Below are 27,019 nucleotides of genomic sequence, written 5' to 3' on the forward strand. Positions count from 1 at the left end.
ACATGGGTTCAAGGGAGCGTCGAAAAAGTACGAAATTTAGCTTGCTTGTAACTAAACGCAGTTTGAACCTCTGGCATCAAATATTGCTGAGGTTGTACAATCTGGATTTCAGCCAAAATTCTTCAAGACTTGTTTGGGGGGATTTCAAATCCCTATAACGAACAAAGTTGTTGGTATAGAAATGCTAGCAAAAGTTGTAACGTAGCTATATCAGCTATATGCTAACATTGCCCTCACATACCAACAGCAAAAAACATGCAAGGTTAGCATCATGTTGCCGCTGTCACGCCAAATGTCTTCCCCCCACAAAAACCTTCCCCCCCATTTACTTCCGGGGTCGTGATTAATACAGACGTATGTTAATGCTGAATTATTTTTAAAAAAATAAAAAAAAAATAAAAAAAATTTTTACAAACACAAGCTATGGGATGACGTAAGAGGAAACGTTAGGAAACGTGACCCTGGAAGTAAATACGTCATCCCATAGCTTGTGTTTGTAATTTTTTTTTTTTTTTTTTTTTTTTATATAGCGTTAACAAAACGTCTGTATTTTTACAATATAACGTTATATTTTTATAACATAGCGTTAACAAAACGTCTGTATTAATCATGACCCCGGAAGTAAATGAAGGGGGGCGGGAGGGTTTGTAGGGGGGAAGAAATTTGGCGTGACAGCGCCAAAGAAACTCAAACCAAACCAACATTAAGCTTCCAGTTTATTAACTGACTGACAGATAGTTGGCTTTGTTTTAGGATGTTTATACTTTTTGAAATATCGTTAGTAGGCCACTTAAGTTGCCGTACCGCTAAGAAAAGGCATTGAAGCTTAAGGATGGCTATGTAAAATGAAACTAAAACTGAACTGGCTGCAAAGTAAACAAAAACATAATGCTGGACGACAGCAAAGACTTACAGCGCGTGGAGCAGACAGCGTCACATCCCATTTCACTGGATTGTAAATAACCTAATGTAAATAATCAAATGTATTTCTAATGTATTTACTAGTTCTTATGCTATCTGAACTCACTATGTTCTCTGCTCGCTGTACATATCCTACCAAGTAAGACCTACACTGTTTCAATGTCCATTTCTCTGTTGATGCAATTGTTGATGACTGAAGTACTGATATCAACCAAAGCTCCTCATCCCACCCCCCGGATTGTAAATAATTCAACGTATATACTATGATGATTAACTTGTGTGATGACTGTATTATGCTGATAGTATATATTTGTACCATGAATTGATTAATGTGGACCCTGACTTAAACATGTTGAAAAATGTATTCGGGTGTAACCATTTAGTGGTCAATTGTACGAAATATGTATTGAACTGTGTAATCTACTAATAAAAGTTTCAATCAATCAATCAATCAATCAATCAGTCCACAAAGTACATCCGTATATGACAATCAACAAAATAGGAGTGCAAGACAAGAACTAAAACACGACACACAGGAAAACAGCAAAAAACTCTAAATAAGACCCGGCGTGATGTGACGGGTCGTGACAGTACGCCTACTTTGAGACAAGAGCTAGAATAATACACAAAGTGTGCTATTTTGAACATACTAATCCATCATTTATAAGTTCAAATGTATTAAAATTTTCAGACATTGTGTTTTTAAAAACAATGGAAATTATGTTTCGAGTAAAGAACAGCCTTCCAGCTTGTATTCTTGGGCTATTTCATTTGAGAGGAGAAAACTATAATTTACGGGGGATATTGATTTTTTAAATAGATAAAGCGAGAACGAATATAAAATACAAATGTATACAGTTTTTGGAGTTAAATGGTGGAACAAGCTCAGTGATGAGCTGAAGACATGCACTTCTTTGGTAAGGTTTAAGAAAACCTTGAAAGGTGAAATAATTGAAAATGATAAAATATAGTAACAATTACTTTCATCCCATTGATTTTTTTTTTTGAAGGGGAATATTATCACGATTTCAAAAGGGTTAAAAACAGTAAAAATCAGTTACCAGTGGCTTGTTGTATTTTTTTAAGTTTTTTTCAAAATTTTACCGGTCCCGGAATATCCCTAAATAAAGCTTTAAAGTGCCTTATTTTCGCTATCTTTATAACCACTATCCATTTCCCTGTGACGTCATACAGGGCTGCCAATACAAACAACATGGCGGTTACCACAGCAAGATATAGCGACAATGGCTCGGATTCAGACTCGGATTTCAGCGGCTGAAGCGATTCAACAGATTACGCATGTATTGAAACAGATGGTCGGAGTATGGAGGCAGATAGCGAAAACGAAATTGAAGAAGAAACTGAAGCTATTGAGCAAATAGCTATTGAAGCTATTCGGCCATAGCATGGGTGTACCTAATGAAATGGCCCATAGCATGACTGCCTTATTAGCATCGCCGGTAAAATGTGCGGACCAAACGATCAGGACTTTCGCATCTTGTGACACTTGAGCAACTTAAATCCGTCGATTGGTAAGTGTTTGTTTCGCATTAAATGTGGGTATCTAGTTTCAAATTTACATACAGCTAGCGTAAATAGCATGTTAGCATCGATTAGCATAGCATGTTAGCATCAATTAGCATAACATGTAAGCATCGATTAGCTGGCAGTCATGCTGCGACCAAATATGTCTGATTAGCACATAAGTCAACAACATCAACAAAACTCACCTTTGTGATTTCGTTGACTTAATCGTTACAAATGCATCTGCAGGTTATCCATACATCTTTGTGCCATGTCTGCCTTAGCATCCCCGGTAAAATGTGCAGACACTCTGGCACATTCAATGGGGGTCTGGCGGCAGATTTCTTGCCAGGGGTGCAACATGAATCCCTCCCTGTTAGTGTTGTTACACCCTCCGACAACACACCGACGAGGCATGATGTCTCCAAGGTTCCAAAAAATAGTCGAAAAAAACGAAAATAACAGAGCTGAGACCCGGTGTTTGTAATGTGAAAATGAAAATGGCGGGTGTATTACCTCGGTGACGTCACGTTCTGACGTCATCACTACAAGACCAATTAAAAGAAAGGCGATTAATTTGCTAAAATTCACCCATTTAGAGTTTGGAAATCAGGTTAAAAAAATACATGGTCTTTTTTCTGCAACATCAAGGTATATATTGACGCTTGCATAGGTTTGGTGATAATGTTCCCCTTTAACGTTGATGTTCCAGGCAATGTAATTTTCAGTGAAGGTATAGGATAGGCAAATATAAGCTTTGGCTTCAGCCTATTCTTTTTTTTGTGTGTGTAAATGTGTATGATTGTTTACGTATAACCTGTACTGTAAAACTGATCACACAGAATGGTTGATTGATTTGATTGATTATATGACCGAAATAAACTTATTTCATTCATTCATTCAGCTATAGTGATTCTAACAATTGCGAGAACGACTTTTTACTGTCAGTGTCAGCTGCTGAGTTTCATTAGGGTCCGCCAGGCCCATTGTAAAAGGACTCCTGGAGTCCTTTTGCAATGGGCCAAAAGACTCTATTGAAACTGTAAGGTTTTATTCTTTCTTTCTTTATAATTATTATTCCGCACCGTCGCGCTGTAATTTGACCCCCTTAACATGCTTCAAAACTCACCAAATTTTACAAACACATCGGTATGGTGCGGCAGCCCAACTTATTAAGCAACCAAACCCAAAAATAAAAAAAACAACAGATTGCTTGTAACTTCCGTTAGCAATGTCGTAGAGACATGAAACAAAAACCATTATATAGGGCTGACTTATATCTAGATTTTATAATTTTGCTTTCTAGGGCAAAAATCAACAACAATTTTGCAAAAACCCATTCAAAGCAAAATGTTCGCAAAAAATGCAATTTTGCCACTTTGAGCTGTAATTTGACCCCCTTAAAATGCTTCAAAACTCACCAAACTTGGCACACACATCAGGACTGGCGAAATTTGCAATCTAATGAAAAAAACAAAGCCCAAAACTCAAAATTGCGCTCTAGCGCAATTTTTGAATAAAACACAGCAAAAACTGCTCCTAGGAAGAAAACACAGACAAAATTGCTTGTAACTTCCAGTAGGAGTGCCGGAAAGACATGAAACAAAAACCTCTATGTAGGTCTCACTTAGACCTACATTTTAATAATTGACATCATTCAGCAAAATTCAACAGGAAGTTAAAAATTACCCCTTCAAAATAAAAGTTTTGTAAAAACCTGCCACCTTTTTTCAAACATTATCTCCTCTGAGCGCGTTTGTCGTGTCGGCTTCAAACTCGCACAGGAGAGAGATTGAACACTTCTGAGTTTCGATTACTGCTCCGGTTTTGATTTTACGCGCCTTCAAAGAACCCCTGCGCAAAGTTCCCTAAAAAATGTCCTTTTTGTCTCTTTGAGCTGTAATTTGACCCCCTTAAAATGCTTCAAAGTTCAAGTTAAAGCTCTACTACGCAAAGCGAAAGCCATTTATCAACAACATCCAGAAACGCCGAGCTGTAATTTGACCCCCTTAACATGCTTCAAAACTCACCAAATTTTACACACACATCAGGACCGGCGAAAATAGCCATCTAATAAAAAACCAAACCCCATAAATCTAAATTGCGCTCTAGCGCCCCCTAGGAAAAAACACAGACAAAACCGCTTGTAACTTCTGTTAGGAATGTTGTAGAGACATGAAACAAAAACCTCTATGTAGGTCTGACTTAGACCAGGGCTCTGGTCATGGGGGAGGCAGCCAATGGCGGGTTCGACCAACGCTGCTTGCAGCTTTAATTTTTTGATGTTTTCTGAAAAAAAATTGCCTTGGCTGAAAAAAAGGTTGAAAAACACCAACCTAGCGAATCAACCATATCAAAAAACAGAGAAAATGTAAACACAATATAGACCAAATGGTTTCTTACAAAAAATAACACTTTCCAAATGTGACGGCGCTCGAGGAATTTGAATGTTTACATACTTGACTTCCGGTAATTAAAATAATATGGCGGTGTTTTGTTTTTTTAAAAATTCGTCACCAGCACTTACCTGTGTACACCAGCGCGGTAACGACGGCGGCAAAGACGTGAACGCGGAGTTTCTCGTCCACTTTGTGGGCGTGCAGAGCCACGGCTTGGACGGCGAAGGCACAAGCCAGCTCCACGGCGGCCGCCTCCAAAACGGTGCCCCCCAGCGGGTCGAAGCACCTGAAGCCGAAGCGCCGGTGCGTAACGTGGCTCTCCGACAGACCCTGCGACCACACGGAGGCGGCGAAGTGCCGCGCGGCCAGAGCGGCGCTGAACTGCGCGGCAATGACCGACAACGCCGCTCCGAAGCCGCAGCTCCCGCGGCAAACTCGCTCCACGACGCCGCAGGGATTACACGAAGCTCCCCGGAAGGTCTGCAGGTGGACGACGGTAATGGCGTAGCAAAGCGTCAGGCTGACCGCCGGCTCGACCGCGTCGGCGAGCAGCTTGAGTTCGTGCGTGCAGCAGCAGAGCTGGAAGGTAGACGCCGCCTCCAGCACCGCAGCTCTGGAAGCACCGCGAAGGAGGCGAATGGCTGCCCGGCGGGCTACCTCGCTGAGAAGCACCGCGACGGCCAACACCGCCAGGGAGACCCACACGTTCATCCCGCTCAAGTGGTCAGGTCATCGGCTACAACTCGGTAAATTGTCCCCCTCGAACGAGGACAAACTTTGTTAGAGTACGATCCCCTCCTTCTCTATTTAAACGACTTTTGCATAGCACAGGAAGTAAAGGTTTGAACCTTTCAAAATGTAGCGCGAGTACATTTTAGAATTTAAGTAAATGTACTCATAACAGTAGTTATTACACATTTTTGCCTCTGAATTGTAAGTAATATTTAATTTAACTATTTGGAGGCAAAATTATTTATTTGTACCAGTACCTCACGAGCAGTGAATCACTTTATTCTGAAGGGGAAACAAATGATGGCATCACAAAGGGGGATCCTGTACGAAAGTAAAAGGAAAGTTTGACTTACTGTTTGTAATTGTTGAAATGTATAAATAAACATTTCAAATAAAATAAATTAAAAATAAATAAAAAAAGTAAAAGGAAAGTACTTACTCTGCTGAAATTGCACTGGAGTAGAAGTCAAAGTACGGGTCTAAAAGTAAAGTAAAAAGAGCCCACAGTTACTTGACTGAAGTGTTACTGTTTGAGTCAGTTTTATGCAAAACCCAACTTCAATTTCTTCATTGGGGGGCTTAAAGTATATGTTTATGCGTCTTTTTGCTCCTTTCCATTCATGTGTATGTGGCTCACCTGCACTTACTTCATGTGCACTTAAGATGTGACTTTAAGGTTTTACTACTTACGTATAAAATGCTACACAGTCTAGCTCCATCCTATATTGCTGATTGTATTGTACCATATGGCTTATTAGGGATTCCCAGAGCCCCAAAAATTTGTATTCGGGCTCCAGTACTCTGGAATGCCCTCCCGGTAACAGTTAGAGATGCTCAGAAGCATTTAAGTCAATCTTAAAACTAATTTCTAAACTCTAGCCTTTAAATAGACCCCCCCCCCCTTTTAGACCAATTGATCTGCCGTTTCTTTTCTGCATAGGGGGCATAGGTTCGGTAGCCACGGATGAAGCGCTGTTTGTCCAAAGTCGGACTTATTGCTGATGATTGATTTTTATGCATCAATATTTTTCTTTAACATTGAGTGAATTGAATAAAATGAAAAATAATCATCAACAATTTGTTAATACCTTGATAATTGACGACCAAAATATAATTCACAAAATCAAACTCTACAAAAAACTAGCATTTACTTGTATACGTGTATGTACTAGTTTTCAAACAAAAAATGATTTAAATCTTCTTGCTTCAGTTTTCATTTACTGTAATGATGATGCAACAGTTTCATTCTGAAGGGCTGGAATGTTTGTTTCATTATTAGTTGTACAACATTTGAATACTGATCCCCTGTATTTGCTGACATCTGACTTGACTTTATTTGACTGGGAAATGATGCAGTTTGACAACTTTTCAGGTCTTGGGATTATTAATAGTAATACCTCCACTAGAAAGCAAATCCAGTTTTTAAGTCAACATTATATCACTAATAACTTAACCATTTTTAAATAATGAATACCATTAGAAACCAAATGGTAAATGGGTTGTACTTGTATAGCGGTTTTCTACCCCCTTTTAAGGAGCCCAAAGCGCTTTGACAGTATTTCCACATTCACCCATTCACACACACATTCACACACTGATGGCGATGGCAATCCTGTGTTTAAGTCATTAATACCACAAATAACTACAAAGTTAATTTTTCAGTAGATGTCAAGTATTTGCAAAACAACAACTTTGCTTAACTTGGTGTAGGTTATTGTTTTTGATTGACTAAAAACATGAGAAAATACAATAGTGTCAATGTATACGGGTTCCGATTAATTACAAGCATTTAACTGTGTTTATATAATGAAAAAAACATTATTATCTAAACCGTTAACCATGTCATTATGCTTTCATATAATAGTTTCCGGAATGGCTTTCAGAATAAAGCACAATTTAACACAACATCTACAAAGTTTTATCAAAATCGAAAATACCTTATTTAAAACAGTCTTATAAATAGATTGTCTTGTTAATGTATTTGTAGTTTGGCGTTTAAATACATTAACTCCTACACCGCCGTCCTCAACGAGATGATTTTGTTCGTCTACTTCCGGTTTTGTGTCCTCTCCCATTGTTTGTCTTGACTCCGCATCACCTTCGCGCCACCTGTTTCTGACATGTCCGCTAAGCGAGGAAGAGGAGCCGGTTTCCTCCCCTTGGATGTGTCACCTCGGGAGGCAGAACCGAGTCACCGACTACCAGGTAGGAACATCTGCCTCATTTATAATTTAATATCATAAAATATCATCAACTGTATTGCTTGAGACAGTGTTTTTTTTTTAGTCATTCTTTGCTGTCGCCAAACCTCCTTGTAAAAGTTGTCATATTTTGAAAATAATGTGCTCCTTTCGCAATATTAACCACAGCTGATGCTCAACAAAATAAAATATATATTTAGTGGCCTCTTGACTTTGAATCGGCTTATATTAAGAAGACATTCAAAGTTATAAAGCAGCTCTGGCGGACGAAATGGAACACACAACGGTAAAACCGCTCGTTGGGCGCCACTTTAGAGACACGTTAAAGACCTACTGAAATTAGATTTTCTTATTTAAACAGGGATAGCAGGTCCATTCTATGTGTCATACTTGATCATTTCGCGATATTGCCATATTTTTGCTGAAAGGATTTGGAAGAGAACATCGACGATAAAGTTCGCAACTTTTGGTGCTGATAAAAAAGCCTTGCCTTTACCGGAAGTCGCAGACGATGACGTCACAAGGGTGAGGGCTCCTCACGTCCTCACATTGTTTTTAATGGGAGCCTCCAGCAGCAAGAGCTATTCGGACTGAGAAAATGACAATTTCCCCATTAATTTGAGCGAGGATGAAAGATTCGTGGATGATGATATTGATAGGGAAGGACTAGAAAAAATTAAAAAAATATAAAAATAAAGTAAAAAAAAAAGGCGATTGTTTTGGGATGGATTCAGATGTTTTTAGACACATTTACTAGGATAATTCTGGGAAATCCCTTATCTTTCTATTGTGTTGCTAGTGTTTTAGTGAGATTAAATAGTACCTGATAGTCGGAGGGGTGTGTCCACGGGTGTCTTGAGGCCAGTCTCTGAGGGAAGTCGACGGCAGCTGCATGGACGGTGCAAGCTCAGCAGATCTCCGGTAAGAGGCGACTTTTTACCACAATTTTCTCACCGAAACCTGCCGGTTGACAAGTAGTCGGGATCCATGTTCGCTTGACCGCTCTGATCCATAGTAAAGCTTCACCTCCGGAAAATTTTAAACAAGGAATCACCGTGTGTTTGTGTGGCTAAAGGCTGAAGCTTCTCAATTCCATCTTTCTACTTTGACTTCTCCATTATTAATTGAACAAATTGCAAAAGATTCAGCAACACAGAATGTCCGGAATACTGTTTAATTGCGCGATGAAAAGAGACGACTTTTAGTCGCAAATGGTGCTGCGCTAATATGTCCTGAAAGTCTGTGACGTCACGGCGACGTTTTCAACAAGAAACTCCGCGGGATATTTAGAATTGCAATTTAGTAAACTAAACCGGCCGTATTGGCATGTGTTGCAGTGTTAATATTTCATTATTGATATATAAACTATTAGACTTTGTGGTGGGTAGTAGTGGGTTTCAGTAGGCCTTTAAAGTGGCGGATAAATGAAAGGAATTTGGCTCGTGCGCTTTTGAAGTTAAAGAACCAATCATAGTCTCCCTCTCACACACACACACACACACACGCACACACACACACACACACCCACACACACACACACACACACACACACACACACACACACACACACACACACACACACACACACACACACACACACACAAGGTGTGGTGAAATTTGTCCTCTGCATTTGACCCATCCCCTTCTTCAACACCTGGGAGGTGAGGGGAGCGGAGAGCAGCACCGGTGGGCCGTGCCCGGGAATCATTTTAGGTGATTTAACCCCCAATTCCAACCCTTGATGCTGAGTGCCAAGCATGGAGGTAATGGGTCCCATTTTTATAGTCTTTGGTAAATGACTCGGCGGGGGTTTTGAACTCACGACTTACCAATTTCAGGGCGGACTCTCTAACCACTAAATGTATTGAGTATTGCTGTTTCAACACCGAGCACATGTTGGTTGGAATGTTTGTTCACATTGAAAGTACACTAAAGTGTCCTTTGGTACCTGTAAGGTGCGGCGATAAGCTTATCTTATCTTGAGGGCAGGCTGATGATGACAATGTCCATATTTATATGCTATTGTATTGTGACAGTGTTGTGTTTCAGGTGTGTATGTGATGGACAAGAGTTTGGAGCGTCAGTAAACCCATGGCGTCCACACTGGTCGTCCTCGACGGACAGGACCGCCGACCCTTCGTGTCGTGTTTGCTGAGATTGTACGGCTGCTGGTGGCGACGCCGGCAAAGAAGCAGCGCCGGACCGGCAGACTGCTGCTGTAGCAAGGTCAGGTGACCCCCACACTTTCTGTATACTGCGTTAGAATTACTGTACTTGTTTATTTGATCAAGTTTTTTAATGGGGTCAAGGGACAAGCTATTGTCTCCGTGGAAACGGGGGCAATAAAAAGAAAAAAAAGCTGATAAAAACAAAACAAAAAAAAAGTCAATTCCTGTTTGGTGTCCTGACAGTGGGAAGGCGCTTTCTTGGTCTTGCTGGTGGCGGCCTTCTGCCTCACCCTGATTTTTCTCTACTTCTGGGTCCAAGTGAAGAACGACTACAATGACTTTGATTGGTGGGTGAAACGCTTCTCACAACCAAACTCTTGACTCTCTGCACGTCTACTTCCTGTTCTTCCCCTTGACAAACATGAGTATCGCCGTGCAGGTTCAACTTCGGCAACATGGGCTTCTGGTTCCCGTGGACTGTGGTGCTGCTGGTCATCGCCGCCGTCTTCTTCTCCTACACGGCCATGCTCATGGTGAGACGACTGATAGTGAGGCAAACATGTTGGATTTTTCAAAGCAATTATTATTCACAATATTTCATTTTTAATTTGTGATATCATTTTTTTAATTTTAATTTATTATGTCTATTTAGAACAGGCGTGTCAAACTCATTTTCATTGAGGGCCACATCGCAGTAATAGTTGCTTTCAGAGGGCCACTGTTTAAATATTTATTGACATTATGCATGTGGGTATAACATGTGATTAATCATGATTAATCGAAATGCATATGCATCGGATTATTAGATTTTATGTACAACTTTTTTTATAGGGCTGCGAATCTTTGGGTGTCCCACGATTCGATTAAATACCGATTCTTGGGGTCACGATTCGATGATATATCGATTCTTGGGGTCACGATTCGATGATATATCATTTTTTTTCGATTTGATTCTCAATTCAAAAACGATATTTTTCCGATTCAAAACGATTCTGTATTCATTCAATACAAAGGATTTCAGCAGGATCTACCCCAGTCTGCTGACATGCTAGCAGAGTAGTAGATTTAAAAAAAAAAAGCTTTTATAATTGTAAAGTACAATGTTTTATCAACTGACTGCAATAATGTAAATTTATTTAACTATTAAACGAACCAAAAATATAACTTATTTTATCTTTGTGAAAACATTGGACACGGTGTGTTGTCAAGCTTATGAGATGCGATGCAAGTGTAAGCCACTGTGACACTATTGTTCTTTTTTTTTTAATTTTATAAATGTCTAATAATAATGTCAATGAGAAATTTGTAATCACTGCTATGCTCGAAATTGATACTGTTGTTGATAATCATTTTTGTTTCACTACTTTTGGTTTCTTCGGTGTCGTGTTTGTGTCTCATCTCAATTGCTCTGTTTATTGCAGTTCTGAGTGTTCCTGGGTCAGGTTTGGTTTTGGAATTGGATTGCATTGTTATGGTATTGCTGTGTAGTGGTTTGTTGGATTGATTAAAAAAAAAATTTTTTAAAAATGAGAATCGATTCTGAATCGCATAACGTATTCGAATCGATTTTTTCCCCCACACTCCTATTTCTTTATTTATGGGGCGGTATAGCTCGGTTGGTAAAGTGGCCGTGCCAGTAACTTGAGGGTTCCAGGTTCGATCCCTGCTTCTGCCATCCTAGTCACTGCCGTTGTGTCCTTGGGCAAAACACTTTACCCACCTGCTCCCAGTGCCACCCACATTGGTTTAAAAATGTAACTTAGATATGGGGTTTCACTATGTAAAGCGCTTTGAGTCACTAGAGAAACGCGCTATATAAATATAATTCACTTAACTTTAAAAAAACATTTTTTTATTGACATCCAGCAGACATTCCTATCCATTACATCATATTCCCATACATCATATATCTGTTGTCTGCCCTAAATGTCAAAATATGTTTTGTATTTGTATTCTTTATTTTTGACTTAAAACACATTTTTGGAAAAATACTTTATATTGTACTTTTATTTTTAAAATATATATATATATATATATATATATATTTTTTTTTTTTAATGTATCTATATATTTATTGCAAGTTTAATGATCTAATGTATATTTTCATCATATTCACGTATTCTATAATAAATTCCTCAATTTTCAAAAAAAAAAATACATACATTTGGGGTTTTTTCCTGGTATTTAACAGATATATTGGTTACTTCATTATCCATCCATCCATCCATTTTCTACCGCTTATTCCCTGTTACCTCCACATGGAGGCTATGTAATTTTTGTCTGTTAATTAGCAACATAACTCAAAAAGTAGATTTTGATGAAACTCTCAGAAAGGTGATAAGGACAAAATGATGACGTTTTGAGGCTGTATTTATAAAAAAAAGAAGAAGAAAAAAAAAGAAGTATTTCTTAAAATTGTATGATAGATATAGCCTGGCAGAGGTTTTCTAGTCCAAAATTATTGTGTATCAGCATTTAATATTTGATATTTTGTAAAACTTACATTGTTACTCGATTGTTGTATTGCTTGATCAAATGTTCTAGTTTTATTTGCATGATTATGAAAATTGTATTAAACCTTTGGGGTCATTATAATATATTAGCTTTAAATAAATACAACTTTTTTTTTCTCTGAAAATCTCTAATGGAACTTCCGCCATAATTAAATTTAAAAAAACTCCATACATATCATGTTTTTATTTTATTTTAACCCTTTCAATGCCTATTTGATCTAATTACATCATTTTTATTTACATTCAAAAACATGTCTAAATTAGATTAGATAATCTAAAGGCTGGGGCAAAGAGCAAATACTAATAAGGTTACCTATAAAACTATTACTTTTTTTTCTTTATCAGATTCCAAACTTAAGTTTATTATCATGGGACAAAATACTCTCATCTAACCACAACTTTTGACCGCACTCCGGCTCCAAAAAATGACTTAAATATTCAAACACTGTTATATTTTAAACTGTGTGTTAAGCTACATTGAGGACACATTAAATATGCTTGTTAAAACCTCTGCCTTGTTTTAAATGAATACTTCGGTCATATGTTGCTCCCTAAAGAGCCAAGTTGGTGAAACAAGTTTGAAAACGGTCCATGTACCTTACGTTCATTCTATTTCCAATTCTGAAACGCAAATCAAAAAACAAAATGAGGGCTGTTTTTAGATTTTTATCATATATCGCAGATTTTAAAACTAACAAAAAAGGGTTGATTTTCATTAAAATATTGCCATTAAATTGGATTTGGTACTGTTTTCCTTTTAAGGATTTTAATTTTTCCAAATAAACACAAAAATCCAATTTATGTTCATCCAAAATGCAAAAATGCGTGGTTATCTGTGTGATGACACTTTGAACTTTAAGCAATATTTTAGATTTTCCTTTTCGTTTAGCATGTTTTAGCATAACGGTATAACATCTTTGTTCAGCAGAACACCTATTGTCGTTTTTTAAAAAGTGTCATTAAATAGTTGTCTAACTTTTGTTTCAGAAATGAAAATAGAAAAAATGGCCCAAAATTTGTTTTTAATTTGCATTTAAGAATTGGAAAAAGAATGGAAGGTTCACGGACCAAAAACGTTCATTCTATTTCCAATTTGGAAACACATACCAAATACAATCAGGGCCGTCTTTCGATTTTTATCATAAATGGCTGATTTTAAAACAAACAAAAATAGATTGATTTTCATTAGAATATTGCCATAAAATTGGATTTTGTGCTGTTTTTCTTTTATGGATTTTTATTATTCCAGATAAACACAAAAATCGAAAAAAAGTGTGCAAAAATGCGTTATGATTTCTGTAATAGCAAATTGAACTGGAAGCGGAATTTAAGCTTTTACTTTGCGTTTAGCATGTTTTAGCACAACGGTGATATCTTTGTTCAGCAGGAGTCCCAAAAAAACAAGTTTCGGACCATTTTTTTCCATTTTCATTTCTGAAACAAAAGTTGGACAGCTATTTAATGAGACTTTTTTAAAACGACATTAGGACTCCTGCTGAACAAAGATGCTACCGTAATGCTAAAAACATGCGAAACGCAAAGGAAAGGCTAAAATACCATGAATTGATTAACGTGGACCCCGACTTAAACAAGTTGAAAAACTTATTTGGCTGTTACCATTTAGTGGTCAATTGTACGGAATATGTACCCGTACTGTGCAATCTACTAATAAAAGGTTAAAAAAAAATACTGCTTCCGGTTCAATTTGTCATCACATTTTTGCACATTTTTTTGCGTTTATCTGGAAAAAATAAAAGTATAACAGCACAAAAGCCAATATATTTTGTTTCAAAATTTGCCATATAAAAAAAAAAATTGAATAACGTCCCTAATTTAATTTTTTGATTTGCATTTAAGAATTGGAAACAGAATGAACGGAAGGAATGGGTATTTCCGGACACGTGTTCCAATCCGCGCGGTTATTTATCTATTTCCGGGTCACAGATTTAAAAAGTGCAAAAAATGAAACTTGAAAATGGAATAACAGAATTTCAACGCGTTTCCCCCAAAACTAAAAATTGAGTCAGGTATTGCTACTGTACTTTTGAAAAAAAAAAAAAAAAAAAGTCTCATTGAATAGCTGTCCAACTTTTGTTTCAGAAATGAAAATAGAACAAATGGCCCGAACGGAAGATACACGGACCCCACTGCACTCTTGCGTTTTCTCAATTTAGGCTTTCTTTTTGGAGAAAAAAAGAATACCTGTTTTTTTTTCTCCCAACTTGAAACACAAACGCTTTTGTTGTCTTTACTGTTTGAACCTAAATGAACAAATTTGGCGGCGTGTTTGTCAGCGGACTATGAAGCAACGATGTGACAGTCGATGACGGCTATAATTAAAGGGGAACATTATCACCAGACCTATGTAAGCGTCAATATATACCTTGATGTTGCAGAAAAAAGATCATAAAATTTTTTTAACCGATTTCCGAACTCTAAATGGGTGAATTTTGGCGAATTAAACGCCTTTCTATTATTTGCTCTCGGAGCGATGACGTCAAAACGTGACGTCACCTAGGTAGTCAACACCATTTTCTCAAACACAATACAGCTCTGTTATTTTCCGTTTTTTTGACTGTTTTCCGTACTTTGGAGACATCATGCCTCGTCGGTGTGTTGTCGGAGGGTGTAACAACACGATCAGGTACGGATTCAAGTTATTTTACGTTGAATGTGCATCGATTAGCATGGCATGCTAATCGATGCTAACATGCTATTTAGGCTAGCTGTATGTACATATTGCATCGTTATGCCTTATTTGTAGCTATATTTGCATCCAGCCTTTCCCTCCATCCACATTTAATGCCAAACAAACACTTACCAATCGACGGATTTAAGTTGCTCCAGTGTCAAAAGATGCGAAAGTCACTCGTTTGGTCCGCACATTTTACCGGCGATGCTACGACAGACATGCCACAGAGATGAATGGATACCCTGCGACACTCAAAGCAGATGCATTTCCAACGATAAAGTCAATGAAATCTCAAAGGTGAGTTTTGTTGATGTTATTGACTTATGTGCTAATCAGACATATTTGGTCGCGGCATGACTGCCAGCTAATCGATGCTAACATGCTATTTAGGCTAGCTGTGTGTACATTTGTAGCTGTATTTGCAGCCATCGTTTCCCAAATTTAATGCCAAACAAACACTTACCAATCGACGGTTTTAAGTTGCTCCAGTGTCAATGCGAAAGTCCCGATCGTTTGGTCTGCACATTTTACCGGCGATGCAAAGGCAGACTTGGCCGAATAGCGTCAATAGTTATTCGCTCAATAGCTTCAGTTTCTTCTTCAATTTTGTTTTTGCTATCTGCCTCCATACTCCAACCATCCGTTTCAATACATGCGTAATCTGTTGAATCGCTTAAACTGCTGAAATCCGAGTCTGAATCCGAGCTAATGTCGCTATATCTTGCTGTGGTATCCGCCATGTTGTTTGTATTGGCATCACTGGATGACGTCACAGGAAAATGGACGGTGGCTTCGCAGATAGCGAAAATCAGGCACTTTAAAGCCTTTTTTCGGGATATTCCGGGATGGGTAAAATTTTGAAAAAAACTTCGAAAAATAAAATAAGCCACTGGGAACTGATTTGTATTGGTTTTAACCCTTCTGAAATTGTGATAATATTCCCCTTTAAAGCAAAAAATAAACGCTTCCGACTTTTAAAGACGAACAAAGTTTGGACTGTCACGTTTTTTTGAGGCGTCAGATAAGAGTAGCGTGGGTTGCGTGCTCCTAAAAACGTTTGTAATGATGTAAACATTGCTTCTTTTCAGCTCTTGGCCATCTGCTTGCTGTCCCACAGGCAAACGCTGTGTTTACATTGGCTGCACAAGGTAAGCTCCACTGACCTCAGATCAGATCATGTGGATATGTGTGTTGTTAAATGGGGTGTACCTAATGTGGTGGCCTGTGTGGTCAGATGGGCGTGACGGTGAGTCTGACGTTCGCCGTGGTGGCGACCTCCGTCATGAGCGACCTTTGGAGTCAAGGATGGAGCACGCTGCTGCTTTCCTTCCAGGTGACGCGCTCGTGGAATCCCGAACTTCCGTGTCATCTCGCGCGTTCGATTCCCCTCGTTATTCTTGCCCCCACGTGACCACAGGTGACGGCGCCCTATTTGCATGTGGGCGGAGTCTTACTGATGACGGCGCTGGCCTGGCCGGTAGCGCTACACTTCTTTTGCGTGGGCAGCACAGGTGAGGACGTGGGCTCTGTGGATATTCTCAGTTGTAATAAAGTTAAAGTACCAATGACAGTCACGTACACACTAGGTGTGGTGAAATTTGTCCTCTGCATTTGACCCATCCCCTTGTTCACCCCCTGGGAGGTGAGGAGTGCTGTGATTGGTGCTTCTTGAACAAAACCACTCTTTTGGAGTAAAATTGCATTTTTTTTTTTTAATATTGGCTGTTATTCACAATCCTTATGTAAGACAAGCACATCCATTCATCCATTTTCTACCGCTTATTCCTTTCGGGGTCGTGGGGGGCAATGGAGCCTATCTCATCTACAATCGGGCGGAAGGCGGTGTACACTCTGGACAAGTCGCCACCTCATCGCAGGGCCAACACAGATAGACGGACAACATTCACACTCACATTCACACACTAGGGCCAATTCAGTGTTACTAATCAACCTATCCCCAGGTGCATGTCTTTGGAGGTGGGAGTTAATGTGTGTCTTTATTAGGAAAGACACACAAATAATTACACTGAATGATTTTTACATCAAATTATTCTGACAATTTAATAAAAAAAATAATTCAGTGTTAAAAAAATTACATTTATAAAAATTCAGTGTGCAAATAATCAGTGCTATAGTGTGTGTGACGTCACACCTAGTGGTCAGACTTCAAACTTGACACCTCATTTGCTGGTTCTGAGACAGGATCGATTGCTTCAGCCTTAATTTACCTGAAGTGAAAGCCGCAATTCGGGTTCTTTTGGCTCATAGGACTCCGGAGGCAGTGGACGGGTACCGACAGGCCAAGCGGTGTACAGCTTCAGCGGAGGTAAAAACTCGGACATGGGAGGAGTTCAAGGAAGCCATGGAAAACGACTTCCGGACGGCTTAGAAGCGATTCTGGACCACCATCCGCCACCTCAGGGAGGGGAAGCAGTGTACTGTCAACACCGTGTATGGTGCGGATGGTGTTCTGCTGACCTCAACTGCGGATGTTGTGGATAGGTGGAAAGAATACTTCGAAGACCTTCTCAATCCCACCAACATGTCTTCCTACGAGGAAGCAGTGCCGGGGGAATCTGTGGTGGACTCTCTTATTTCTGGGGCTGAGGTTGTTGAGGTAGTTAAAAAACTCCTCGGTGGCAAGGCCCCAGGGGTGGATGAGATCCGCCCGGAGTTCCTTAAGGCTCTGGAGGCTGTGGGGCTGTCTTGGTTGACAAGACTCTGCAGCATCGCGTGGACATCGGGGGCGGTACCTCTGGATTGGCAGACCGGGGTGGTGGTTCCTCTCTTTAAGAATGGGGACTGGAGGGTGTGTTCCAACTATCGTGGTATCCCACTCCTCAGCCTTCCCGGTAAGGTTTATTCAGGTGTACTGGAAAGGAGGCTACGCCGGATAGTCGAACCTCGGATTCAGGAGGAACAGTGTGGTTTTCGTCCTGGTCGTGGAACTGTGGACCAGCTCTATACTCTCTGCAGGGTCCTTGAGGGTGCATGGGAGTTTGCCCAACAAGTCTACATGTGCTTTGTGGATTTGGAGAAGGCATTCGACAGTGTCCCTAGGGAGGTCCTGTGGGGAGTGCTCAGAGTATGGGGTGTCGGACTGTCTGATTGGGGCGGTTCGCTCCCTGTACGATCAGTGTCAGAGCTTGGTACGCATTGCCGGCAGTAAGTCGGACACGTTTCCAGTGAGGGTTGGACTGCGCCAAGGCTGCCCTTTTACACCGGTTCTGTTCATAAGTTTTATGGACAGAATTTGTAGGTGCAGAATTTGTAGCGGAACCCCTCAAGGCTTTGAGGGGTTCCGGTTTGGTGGCCACGGGATTAGGTCTCTGCTTTTTGCAGATGATGTGGTCCTGATGGCTTCATCTGGCCGGGATCTTCAGCTCTCACTGGATCGGTTCGCAGCAGAGTGTGAAGCGACTGGAATGAGAATCAGCACCTCCAAGTCCGGGTCCATGGTTCTCGCCCGGAAAAAGGTGGAGTGCCACTTCCGGATTGGGGAGGAGAGTACCTAAAAGTCTTGTTCAAGAGTGAGGGAAGAGTGGATCGTGAGATCGACAGGCGGATTGGTGCGGCGTCTTCAGTAATGCGGACGTTGTATCAATCCGTTGAGGTGAAGAAGGAGCTGAGCCGTAAGGCAAAGCTCTCAATTTACCGGTCGATCTACGTTCCCATCCTCACCTATGGTCATGAGCTTTGGGTCATGACCGAAAGGACAAGATCACGGGTACAAGCGGCCGTAATTAGTCTTTCCGCCTGGCTCTCCCTTAGAGATAGGGTGAGAAGCTCTGTCATCCGGGAGAAGATCAAAGTAAAGCCACTGCTCCTCTACACCGAGAGGAGCCAGATGAGGTGGTTCGGGCATCTGGTCAGAATGCCACCCGAACGCCTCCCTAGGGAGGTGTTTAGGGCACGTCCAACCGGTAGGAGGCCACGGGGAAGACCCAGGACACCCAGGACACGTTGGGAAGACTATGTCTCTCGGCTGGCTTGGGAACGCTTCGGGATCCCCCGGGAAGAGCTGGACGAAGTGGCTGGGGAGGGGGAAGTCTGGGCTTCCCTGCTTAGGCTGCTACCCCCGCGGCCCGACCTCGGATAAGCGGAAGAAGATGGATGGATGGAAATTCTGTGTAAAATAATCAGTGCTATTGTGTGAGATGTCACACCTGGTAGTCAAACTTTAAACTTGACACCTCATTGGCTGGGTCTGAGACAAGATACATTGCTTCAGCCTTGATTCACCAATAACGAACTGCTCAGCACAGATTTTAGAAATGTAGTGGGTAATTCATTAAGGCATCATGTTTGATGGACTCAGACTGTGGAGGATTTTTTTCATCAACTGTGTTGTCAGTGACAGAGTGAAATGTGCCAGCTCTAGGTGCAGTATCGCTACTTGTTTTCTAGGAATGATTGCATTTTTAATGCTTTGAACTTTATCATAAAAGAATATTCCAAACTCATTGCACTTTGATGTAGAAATGAATCCTATTGGTAGTGAATTTTGGAGGGTTTGTTAGTCCGTTGACTGTAGCAAACCTGACGCAAGAGTTATTTCTACAGTTTGTGATGATTTGAGAAAAATATTTTTCTCTTGTTGAAAACATTTAGCTCTTCTTTGTAAATCTCATAATGACTTTGGAGCTTTGATGTGCGTCATTTCAGTTCGGCTCTGTGGCACTCCATTTTCTGTGCCCAGACCGAGCCTTCATTTTTCCATGGTGTCTTTTCCCTACTGTTAACCATTCTATAACCTTTGTGTCACACTTGATGTAAACGAGTAAAACAGATCATCAAAATTACATACACGATGTTTTCAAACCTAATCATTTCCACAAACAGCTATCATTTATGAGTCTTACCGTAACAGCCGCAGACCTGCTCAGTGGCCATGTGGTTAGGTTGCGGTAGGTCGTGAGTTCAAACCCTAGCAGAGTTATACAAAAGACTATAAAAATGGGACCCCGCCTAGTGTGTGCGTGACAATCATTGGTACTTTAACTGTTGGTCTGGGTTTGCTTTGGATTAGCTAGAGTTACCCCTAGACATCGTGTTCTTCAAAGGAATGTGGATTATATTTCTCTGATCGGATAACCTAACTTTCTGTCTTTTAACTCATCTATGTGCTATGATAGTAGTTATTGTTTTAGAAGGGAGCACTTCCTCATTGGGTCTCTGGTTGATGCAATGTTTATAATAATAATAATAATAATAATGGATTAGATTTATGTTGCGCTTTTCTATTGTTAGATACTCAAAGCGCTCACAGAGAAGTGGGAACCCATCATTCATTCACACCTGGTGGTGGTAAGCTACATCTGTAGCCACAGCTGCCCTGGGGTAGACTGACGGAAGCGTGGCTGCCAGTTTGCGCCTACGGCCCCTCCGACCACCACCAATCATTCATTCATCATTCATTCACCAGTGTGAGCGGCACCGGGGGCAAGGGTGAAGTGTCCTGCCCAAGGACACAACGGCAGCGATTTGGATGTCAATAGGTGGGAAGTGAACCTGCAACCCTCAGGTTTCTGGCACGGCCGCTCTACCCACTACGCCATGCCGCCCCTAAATTATCAGCACAGAGGCCCTTAAAACCTAGATAACAGCATTGACACTGATGGGAATTACAGGTATGGGCAGCGTTGGCCAAGCTGGGGCAACTTTGGTTAATTGAATAGGCTGAGGAGGAAGAGGGGCGCAATATTTTTTTGATGAAAGAATCCTTGATTGCCCCATGTCGGGAGTAAGGGGCTTCATTTTAATCCCTGATTTCACCAAGCTTTCGAGATGGTCAGGAAGTCATAAGGTGATGATGATGGAGTTTCTGCTTCAGAATCCTGTTTTCGGGATTCTGGAGGTCCTGTGTTTGCTGAAACTGAATCCTTTGCTGGGTTCCTAGGTGGTAGGGGAGAAGGAGTTCTTCTTCCGCTCTCCTTCTCTCTCCTCTGTGACAGCACAGGATCTGGTGTAGGCTTATTCTGAGGTTATACGTCAGTCGTATTACTCCACCTCTGTTCAGGTGTGGGCATTTCCCTTGAAACAGATCCACTCTTTGCCAGAAGAGATTGAAGTTGTCAATAAAATGCAGTCCTCTGGACTCAGACTTTGGGCAGCCATGTGTTTAGCTGAAGCAGCCTGCTGAATTTGTTTATCCCCCTGTCGATATTCGGGAGATGTCCACTGATACATTTAGATATTTCCACTTTGTTGACACTCTCAAATAGTTCATGAAAGTCTTTCTTCAGGATTTCAGACTGCTGGCTTCTGACATCCACGACACCTACATGCACATTTTGGTGTTGAGACAGGACCTCAGGTAGCTGCTTTGTGATGTCTGAGACATTGGCACTTGGAAAGGCATTTTGTTTGTTTGTTAGTTAGATATGGCGCCTTCTAAGAATAAGCGTTTGTTTGACCTTGGCACTCAGAACAGTTGCTAAGTCCGTCTTACGCTTTGTGCTAACTTGTTTCTGTTTGTGATATTCAGTCAGATTTGGCTGGGACAGTGGCAAGAATCTGTATATTAACTTTCTTCCGGGTGAAATTACATGATGGCCATTGATACCAACATTCTGACTTGGTCTCGGCTTAATACCAAGTCCATTGCAGGTGTCTTTACACAGTCTTGGAAAAGACACAGTATCATTTCAACCTCAGGTTGAGTGTATTACAGTCTTGGAAAAGACACAGTATCATTTCAGCCTCAGGTTGAATGTATTACACAGTCTTGGAAAAGACACAGTATCAGGTTGAGTGTAACAGTTTTTTCACCATTTGATCCGGGAGGTAAATGATGACTTTTGACCACTGGATTCCACCGGTAGTGTCTCATGAAGTTCTTTTTTTTCGCTTTCCAGGGAACAAATCTTTGCTTTTAGCGCACAGATTTTTTGTTAATATATCCCACAGTGTATACATTCTTGTTGATATAGCCATGCAGTGTTTACATTCTTGATGATACATCCAACAGTGTTTACAGGGAGTCATTGTTTAGGTTACTCCTTCAGTCATGTTGAGAAAGGTTGTTGTCACTGACTCATCCGATGGATTGTAAAAAGTATTTAAAAAAATACAGTACACATTTGCTTATTTAGCTTAAAAGAAAAAGAGAGAGGCCTGATCTAGAATTAACTTTCATCAACTCAGAGGCAATGGAGCAGCAGCTCTCTCTGTGATCACGGCTAAAAGTACTTGGTTTGCATTAGCACTTATAACAATACTGCTAATACTTGGTTATTATTCAGGTCACAAGATATAAATGGAGTATCAATGGCGCTTCTTGGATGTTTCTTTAGAGTGCTTTATTGGGCGAAATAGTGTATTCCTGTTAGCTGCTTCAAATTGCACAAAGAATAAAAGGCATGTGTTTTGGTCTTACCTAATGATTGGTAATGATAGGGCACATTTAAAAAAAAAAAAGTGCAGTCCCCTTTTAAGAACCTAAAGAAAAGTTGTGTGAATACTAACTTTTTCCTTTAACTTTCATATGCGATTTGTTGCATTGTGTTGCGCAGTCATTTTGTTTTTTCATAATTTGTTTTGCAGATAAAAGCCAATTTTAGAAATTTGAAAAGTTCAAACATATATATATATATATATATATGTATATATATATATACACACATATATATATATATATATATATATATATATATATATATATATACACGTGTGTATATGCCATATGTGTGTGTGTGTGTGTATGTATGTATATATATATTTATAAATATATATATGTGTATATATATATGTGTGTATATATCTATGTGTGTATATATTTATATATATATGTATATATATATATATATATATATATATATATATATATATATATATAATGCAGAAATTATAATTTATGTTATTTACACTTAATTTATTTACCTTATAATTTGAAATAATTGTTAATGAATTAAGTAACAAACTGAAAAGACGTCCGTGAGCCAAAGGAGTCGACCTGTTTTAGTGAGCCTAGTCAAAAGAGTCAACTCTCTTAAAATAGCCAAAGGGCCCGTCGCTAATTTGTTTGTAAGCAAAAACAAGAAACTTAGCTTAGCAGTGATAGCTTCCTACCTTAGCAGCTAGCATCAGAATGTACATAAGCAATAGAGAGCTCCAAAGAGTCAAATACTGTATGACTGAAAACAAACATTTTTGATGCTAAGTAAACATTACTAACGTTGATAAAATTAATACATGCATGTTAACTTATATTTGTTCAGGTAAATTATTTTGTCTGAATGTAAAAGGTTGGTTTTTAAGTCACACACACATTGTGGCAGTAACAAAAAAATTTTGAATTAGTTTTTCTGTTAAAAGTAGATTTAGAGAATAGAGTAAGTCACGTTTCAACAAGTTTTGGTAGATTTTCCCCTCCACTTCTGTAGGGTGCAGGAAAATGAAATGAATGTCTTTTGAGGATTTTTACAATAGACAGACAGGAAATAAGTTAGATATTCACACAATTCATCGCAAAAAAAAATGTTCTGCTAATTTGGCAGTAAGACGGGGCCTAATTTTGACCGTCTACCTGGTCTTCCTATCGGTCGTCTACCTGGTGCCCCTGGGCTTGTACTCTCCATGTATTAGACCGGAAGGGACTCTGGGCCCCCCACCAGGCCTAATTGCCCACAGAGGAGCCCCCATGGTGAGTGTGACGACAACACCCTAAAAAACAACAACAAATAAACGTTAAAACATGTTTTTGACGATATGTGTTTCTGTTGTCGGTAGCTAGCTCCAGAAAACACACTAATGGCATTCGAGAAGGCGGTGGAGGCAGGAAGTGATGGCTTGGAGACGGACGTCACCATCAGGTCAGTTTGAGACGTAAACTAAGGGTGGGTGTATCGATCCAAATATCAATAGTGTCGATACTAAAGTGAGTACCGGTATCAGATCGATACTTTTGTTGCAGTTAATCGATGTTATACAAACATTATTTTGTTTTGGACTACAGTGACTTTTCCCTAAAACAATTGTGTCTGACTAGAACTTAATAATATACTTATTTTAATACTGTAATGTTGTATTTGCATATAATATTTACCGTATTTCCTTGAATCGCCGCCGGGGCGCTAATTAATTTAAAACCTCTTCTCACTCCTGCGCTTACCAAAGGCATGCGGTAAAAGTAAGCATGCGCTAATTATTTTAAAATCTCTTCTCTCTCCGGCACTTACCAAAGGCATGCAGTAAAAATTTGAGTGTGATGTAAGCTTGGACCTTAAATCCTACTTAATAGCTGTTAATCTTCTTCCCTTTATGCATTTCAAATTACCGGCATTGAAATCAGCCTCCTCCGTTTTGAAAATGATGACAGGGGAAGTGTCACTCGTGACGTCACGAGTTTGACCAAGCGGTGATACTAAGCATGCGCTAATTGTTTTGCGAAGCGAGTTTGACCCGGCAGTAATTCAAGGCAGGCGCTTACTATATGCCCTGCGACAATTCAAGGAAATACGGTATCTAATATTTTATCAAAAAAAGCAATTAAGAAATGATTTGTCAATTAAAAAGTATTAGTATTGGTGATACTAACGCCAGATTTACTTGGTATCCGATCGATACCAAAATTCAAACTATTGATACTACCCCTAATATAAAAGGATCTATTTCCATGTTAAGTAAAGACTTACAAGAACTTGAAATCATTGAAAATGCTTAAATTATACTTCAAGGTTTGAAAAACGTCTTAAAAAGTATTTAAAGTGTTGCCTAATTGTGGTTTGACTGAATAGCTTTTGTTGGATATAAGAGTGAATATAAAAACAACAACAAAATAATTGAACACATTGGTAAATACAATAAAAATATAGAAAAAATATCCCAAAACAGAATCGACCCTAAACAAATTAATAGAAAATATGGTTCGGTTCATTATATGTATATGTTGTAATTATCAGAGGGATTGTTATTTTTGATTATATGGTTTGATTCCCGAGCGTGGTCACCACAGCTGCTCACTGCTCCCCTCACCTCCCAGGTGGTGGAACAAGGGGATTAATCAAATGCAGAGGGTCATTTCACCACACCTAGTGTGTGTGTGACTATCAGTGGTACTTTAAAGGCCTACTGAAATGAGATTTTCTTATTTAAAAGAGGATAGCAGGTCCATTCTATGTGTCATACTTGATCATTTCGCGATACTGCCATATTTTTGCTGAAAGGATTTAGTAGAGAACATCGACGATAAAGTGCCAACTTTTGGTCGCTAATAAAAAAGCCTTGCCTGTACCGGAAGTAGCAGACGATGTGCGTGTGACGTCACCGGTGTGAGGGCTCCTCACATTGTTTATAATGTGAGCCTCCAGCAGCAAGAGCTATTCGGACCGAGAAAGCGATAATTTCCCCATTAATTTGAGCGAGGATGAAATATTTGTGGATGAGGAAGGTTAGAGTGAAGCACAAAAAGAAAAAAAAAAAGAAAAAGCAATGGCTCCAGGTGGCGGCAGTGGGACCGTTTCAGATGTAATTAGACACATTTACTAGGATAATTCTGGAAGATCCCTTATCTGTTTATTGTTTTAATAGTGTCTCAGTGAGATTGTAAAGTCATACCTGAAAGTCGGATGGCTGCGGTGAACGCCAGTGTCTCTCAGAGAAGCCAATGGAGGAGCCAAGATCACAGCTGTCTCTTTGAGCTGCAGGAGGAAGTCTCATAATCCACTGAAGTCTCCGGTAAGAGCCGACTTAATATCACAATTTTCCCATCCAAAAACTTGCTGGTTGACGTAGCGAAACATGTTCGCTTGACCGCTCTGTGTTAAAGCTTCACAACAAACAAAGAAACACCCGCTGTGTTTCGGTGCTAAAGGCAGCTGCAATCCACCGCTTTCCACCAACAGCGTTCTTCCTTATGGTCTCCATTATTAATTGAACAAATTGCAAAATATTCAGCAACACATATGTCCAGAATACTGTGTAATTATGCGATGAAAAGAGACGACTTTTAGCCGTGTGTGGTGCTGAGCTAATATGTCCCCTCCAACCCGAGACGTCACAAACACGCGTCATCATTCCGCGACGTTTTCAACAAGAAACTCCGCGGGAAATTTAAAACTGTAATTTAGTAAACTAAACCGGCCGTATTGGCATGTGTTGCAATGGTAATATTTCATCATTGATATATAAACTGTCAGACTGCGTGGTCGGTAGTAGCGGGTTTCAGTAGGCCTTTAACTTAACTTTAATTCAGTCTCGACTTCCTGTGCTTAATGATTTCAAAGTTTTAAAAAGTGCTCACATTTTAAATAATGTGCTTGAAATGATATTTTTTTTGTCTTTAGCAATGAAAAAAACCCAACATTTTCCCAACTGAAATATTATTTCTGTTTATAACACCGACAGCTTTGACGGCGTTCCCTTCCTGATGCACGACCGCACGTTGGAGCGAACCACCGACGTTCGCCAGGTTTTTCCCAACCGGACCGACACCTCGGCGGCCATGTTTATGTGGGCGGAGCTACAGAGTCTCAACGCCGGGTCCTGGTTCCTCTCCGTAAGTCATCTGGTTATTGATGACGATGAAACTTATTGACGGATTTCCACCCGCAAAGAGTGATCCCTTCAACACGGCGAGCGAGCTCGGAAAGGAGGAGCGTCTCCGGGCAGGAAACCAGTCCGTCTGCAGCCTGCTGGACTTCCTCCAGCTGGCGGCTCGCACTGATAAACTGGTGATCTTTGACCTCTACCAGCCCCCAGAAGGACACCCGTACAGGATGTCGTGGATTCAGCGCACGCTGGACGTCATCCACAAAGAGTCGTCCATTCGGCCATCACAGGTGACATCACGGCGCCTTAATAATCGTATTGTTGGTGTCCCCGAGCTTCAAATAACTTTTTGCTTTTAGTTTCTTGCACATTTCCTATT

The 27,019-nt window shown here is 40.1% G+C and overlaps 2 protein-coding genes across 3 annotated transcripts in view; one reads left to right on the forward strand and one right to left on the reverse strand.

Annotated features, from left to right (window-relative positions):
- The window catches only part of LOC133551811 (aquaporin-11-like), a 33,914-nt gene extending 28,234 nt beyond the window's left edge, over positions 1–5,680 (reverse strand). Inside the window, exon 1 of the mRNA XM_061898920.1 lies at positions 4,973–5,680. Coding sequence (XP_061754904.1) covers positions 4,973–5,555 — 583 coding nt within the window. The 5' untranslated portion in view covers positions 5,556–5,680. The remainder of the gene's footprint in view (positions 1–4,972) is intronic.
- A 3,491-nt stretch (positions 5,681–9,171) lies between these two features.
- LOC133551813 (glycerophosphodiester phosphodiesterase domain-containing protein 5-like) overlaps positions 9,172–27,019 on the forward strand; it is a 25,258-nt gene continuing 7,410 nt past the window's right edge. For both annotated transcript variants that reach the window (XM_061898924.1, XM_061898925.1), the window contains exons 1-11: positions 9,172–9,540; positions 9,827–10,003; positions 10,189–10,292; positions 10,385–10,478; positions 16,239–16,298; positions 16,385–16,483; positions 16,568–16,661; positions 23,649–23,794; positions 23,881–23,963; positions 26,497–26,647; positions 26,706–26,930. In XM_061898924.1, the coding sequence (XP_061754908.1) occupies positions 9,869–10,003; positions 10,189–10,292; positions 10,385–10,478; positions 16,239–16,298; positions 16,385–16,483; positions 16,568–16,661; positions 23,649–23,794; positions 23,881–23,963; positions 26,497–26,647; positions 26,706–26,930 (1,191 nt within the window). In that variant the 5' untranslated portion in view covers positions 9,172–9,540; positions 9,827–9,868. The remainder of the gene's footprint in view (positions 9,541–9,826; positions 10,004–10,188; positions 10,293–10,384; positions 10,479–16,238; positions 16,299–16,384; positions 16,484–16,567; positions 16,662–23,648; positions 23,795–23,880; positions 23,964–26,496; positions 26,648–26,705; positions 26,931–27,019) is intronic.

The sequence above is a fragment of the Nerophis ophidion genome, linkage group LG04 (assembly GCF_033978795.1).
Source record: "Nerophis ophidion isolate RoL-2023_Sa linkage group LG04, RoL_Noph_v1.0, whole genome shotgun sequence".
In the NCBI taxonomy this organism is placed as follows: Eukaryota; Metazoa; Chordata; class Actinopteri; order Syngnathiformes; family Syngnathidae; genus Nerophis; species Nerophis ophidion.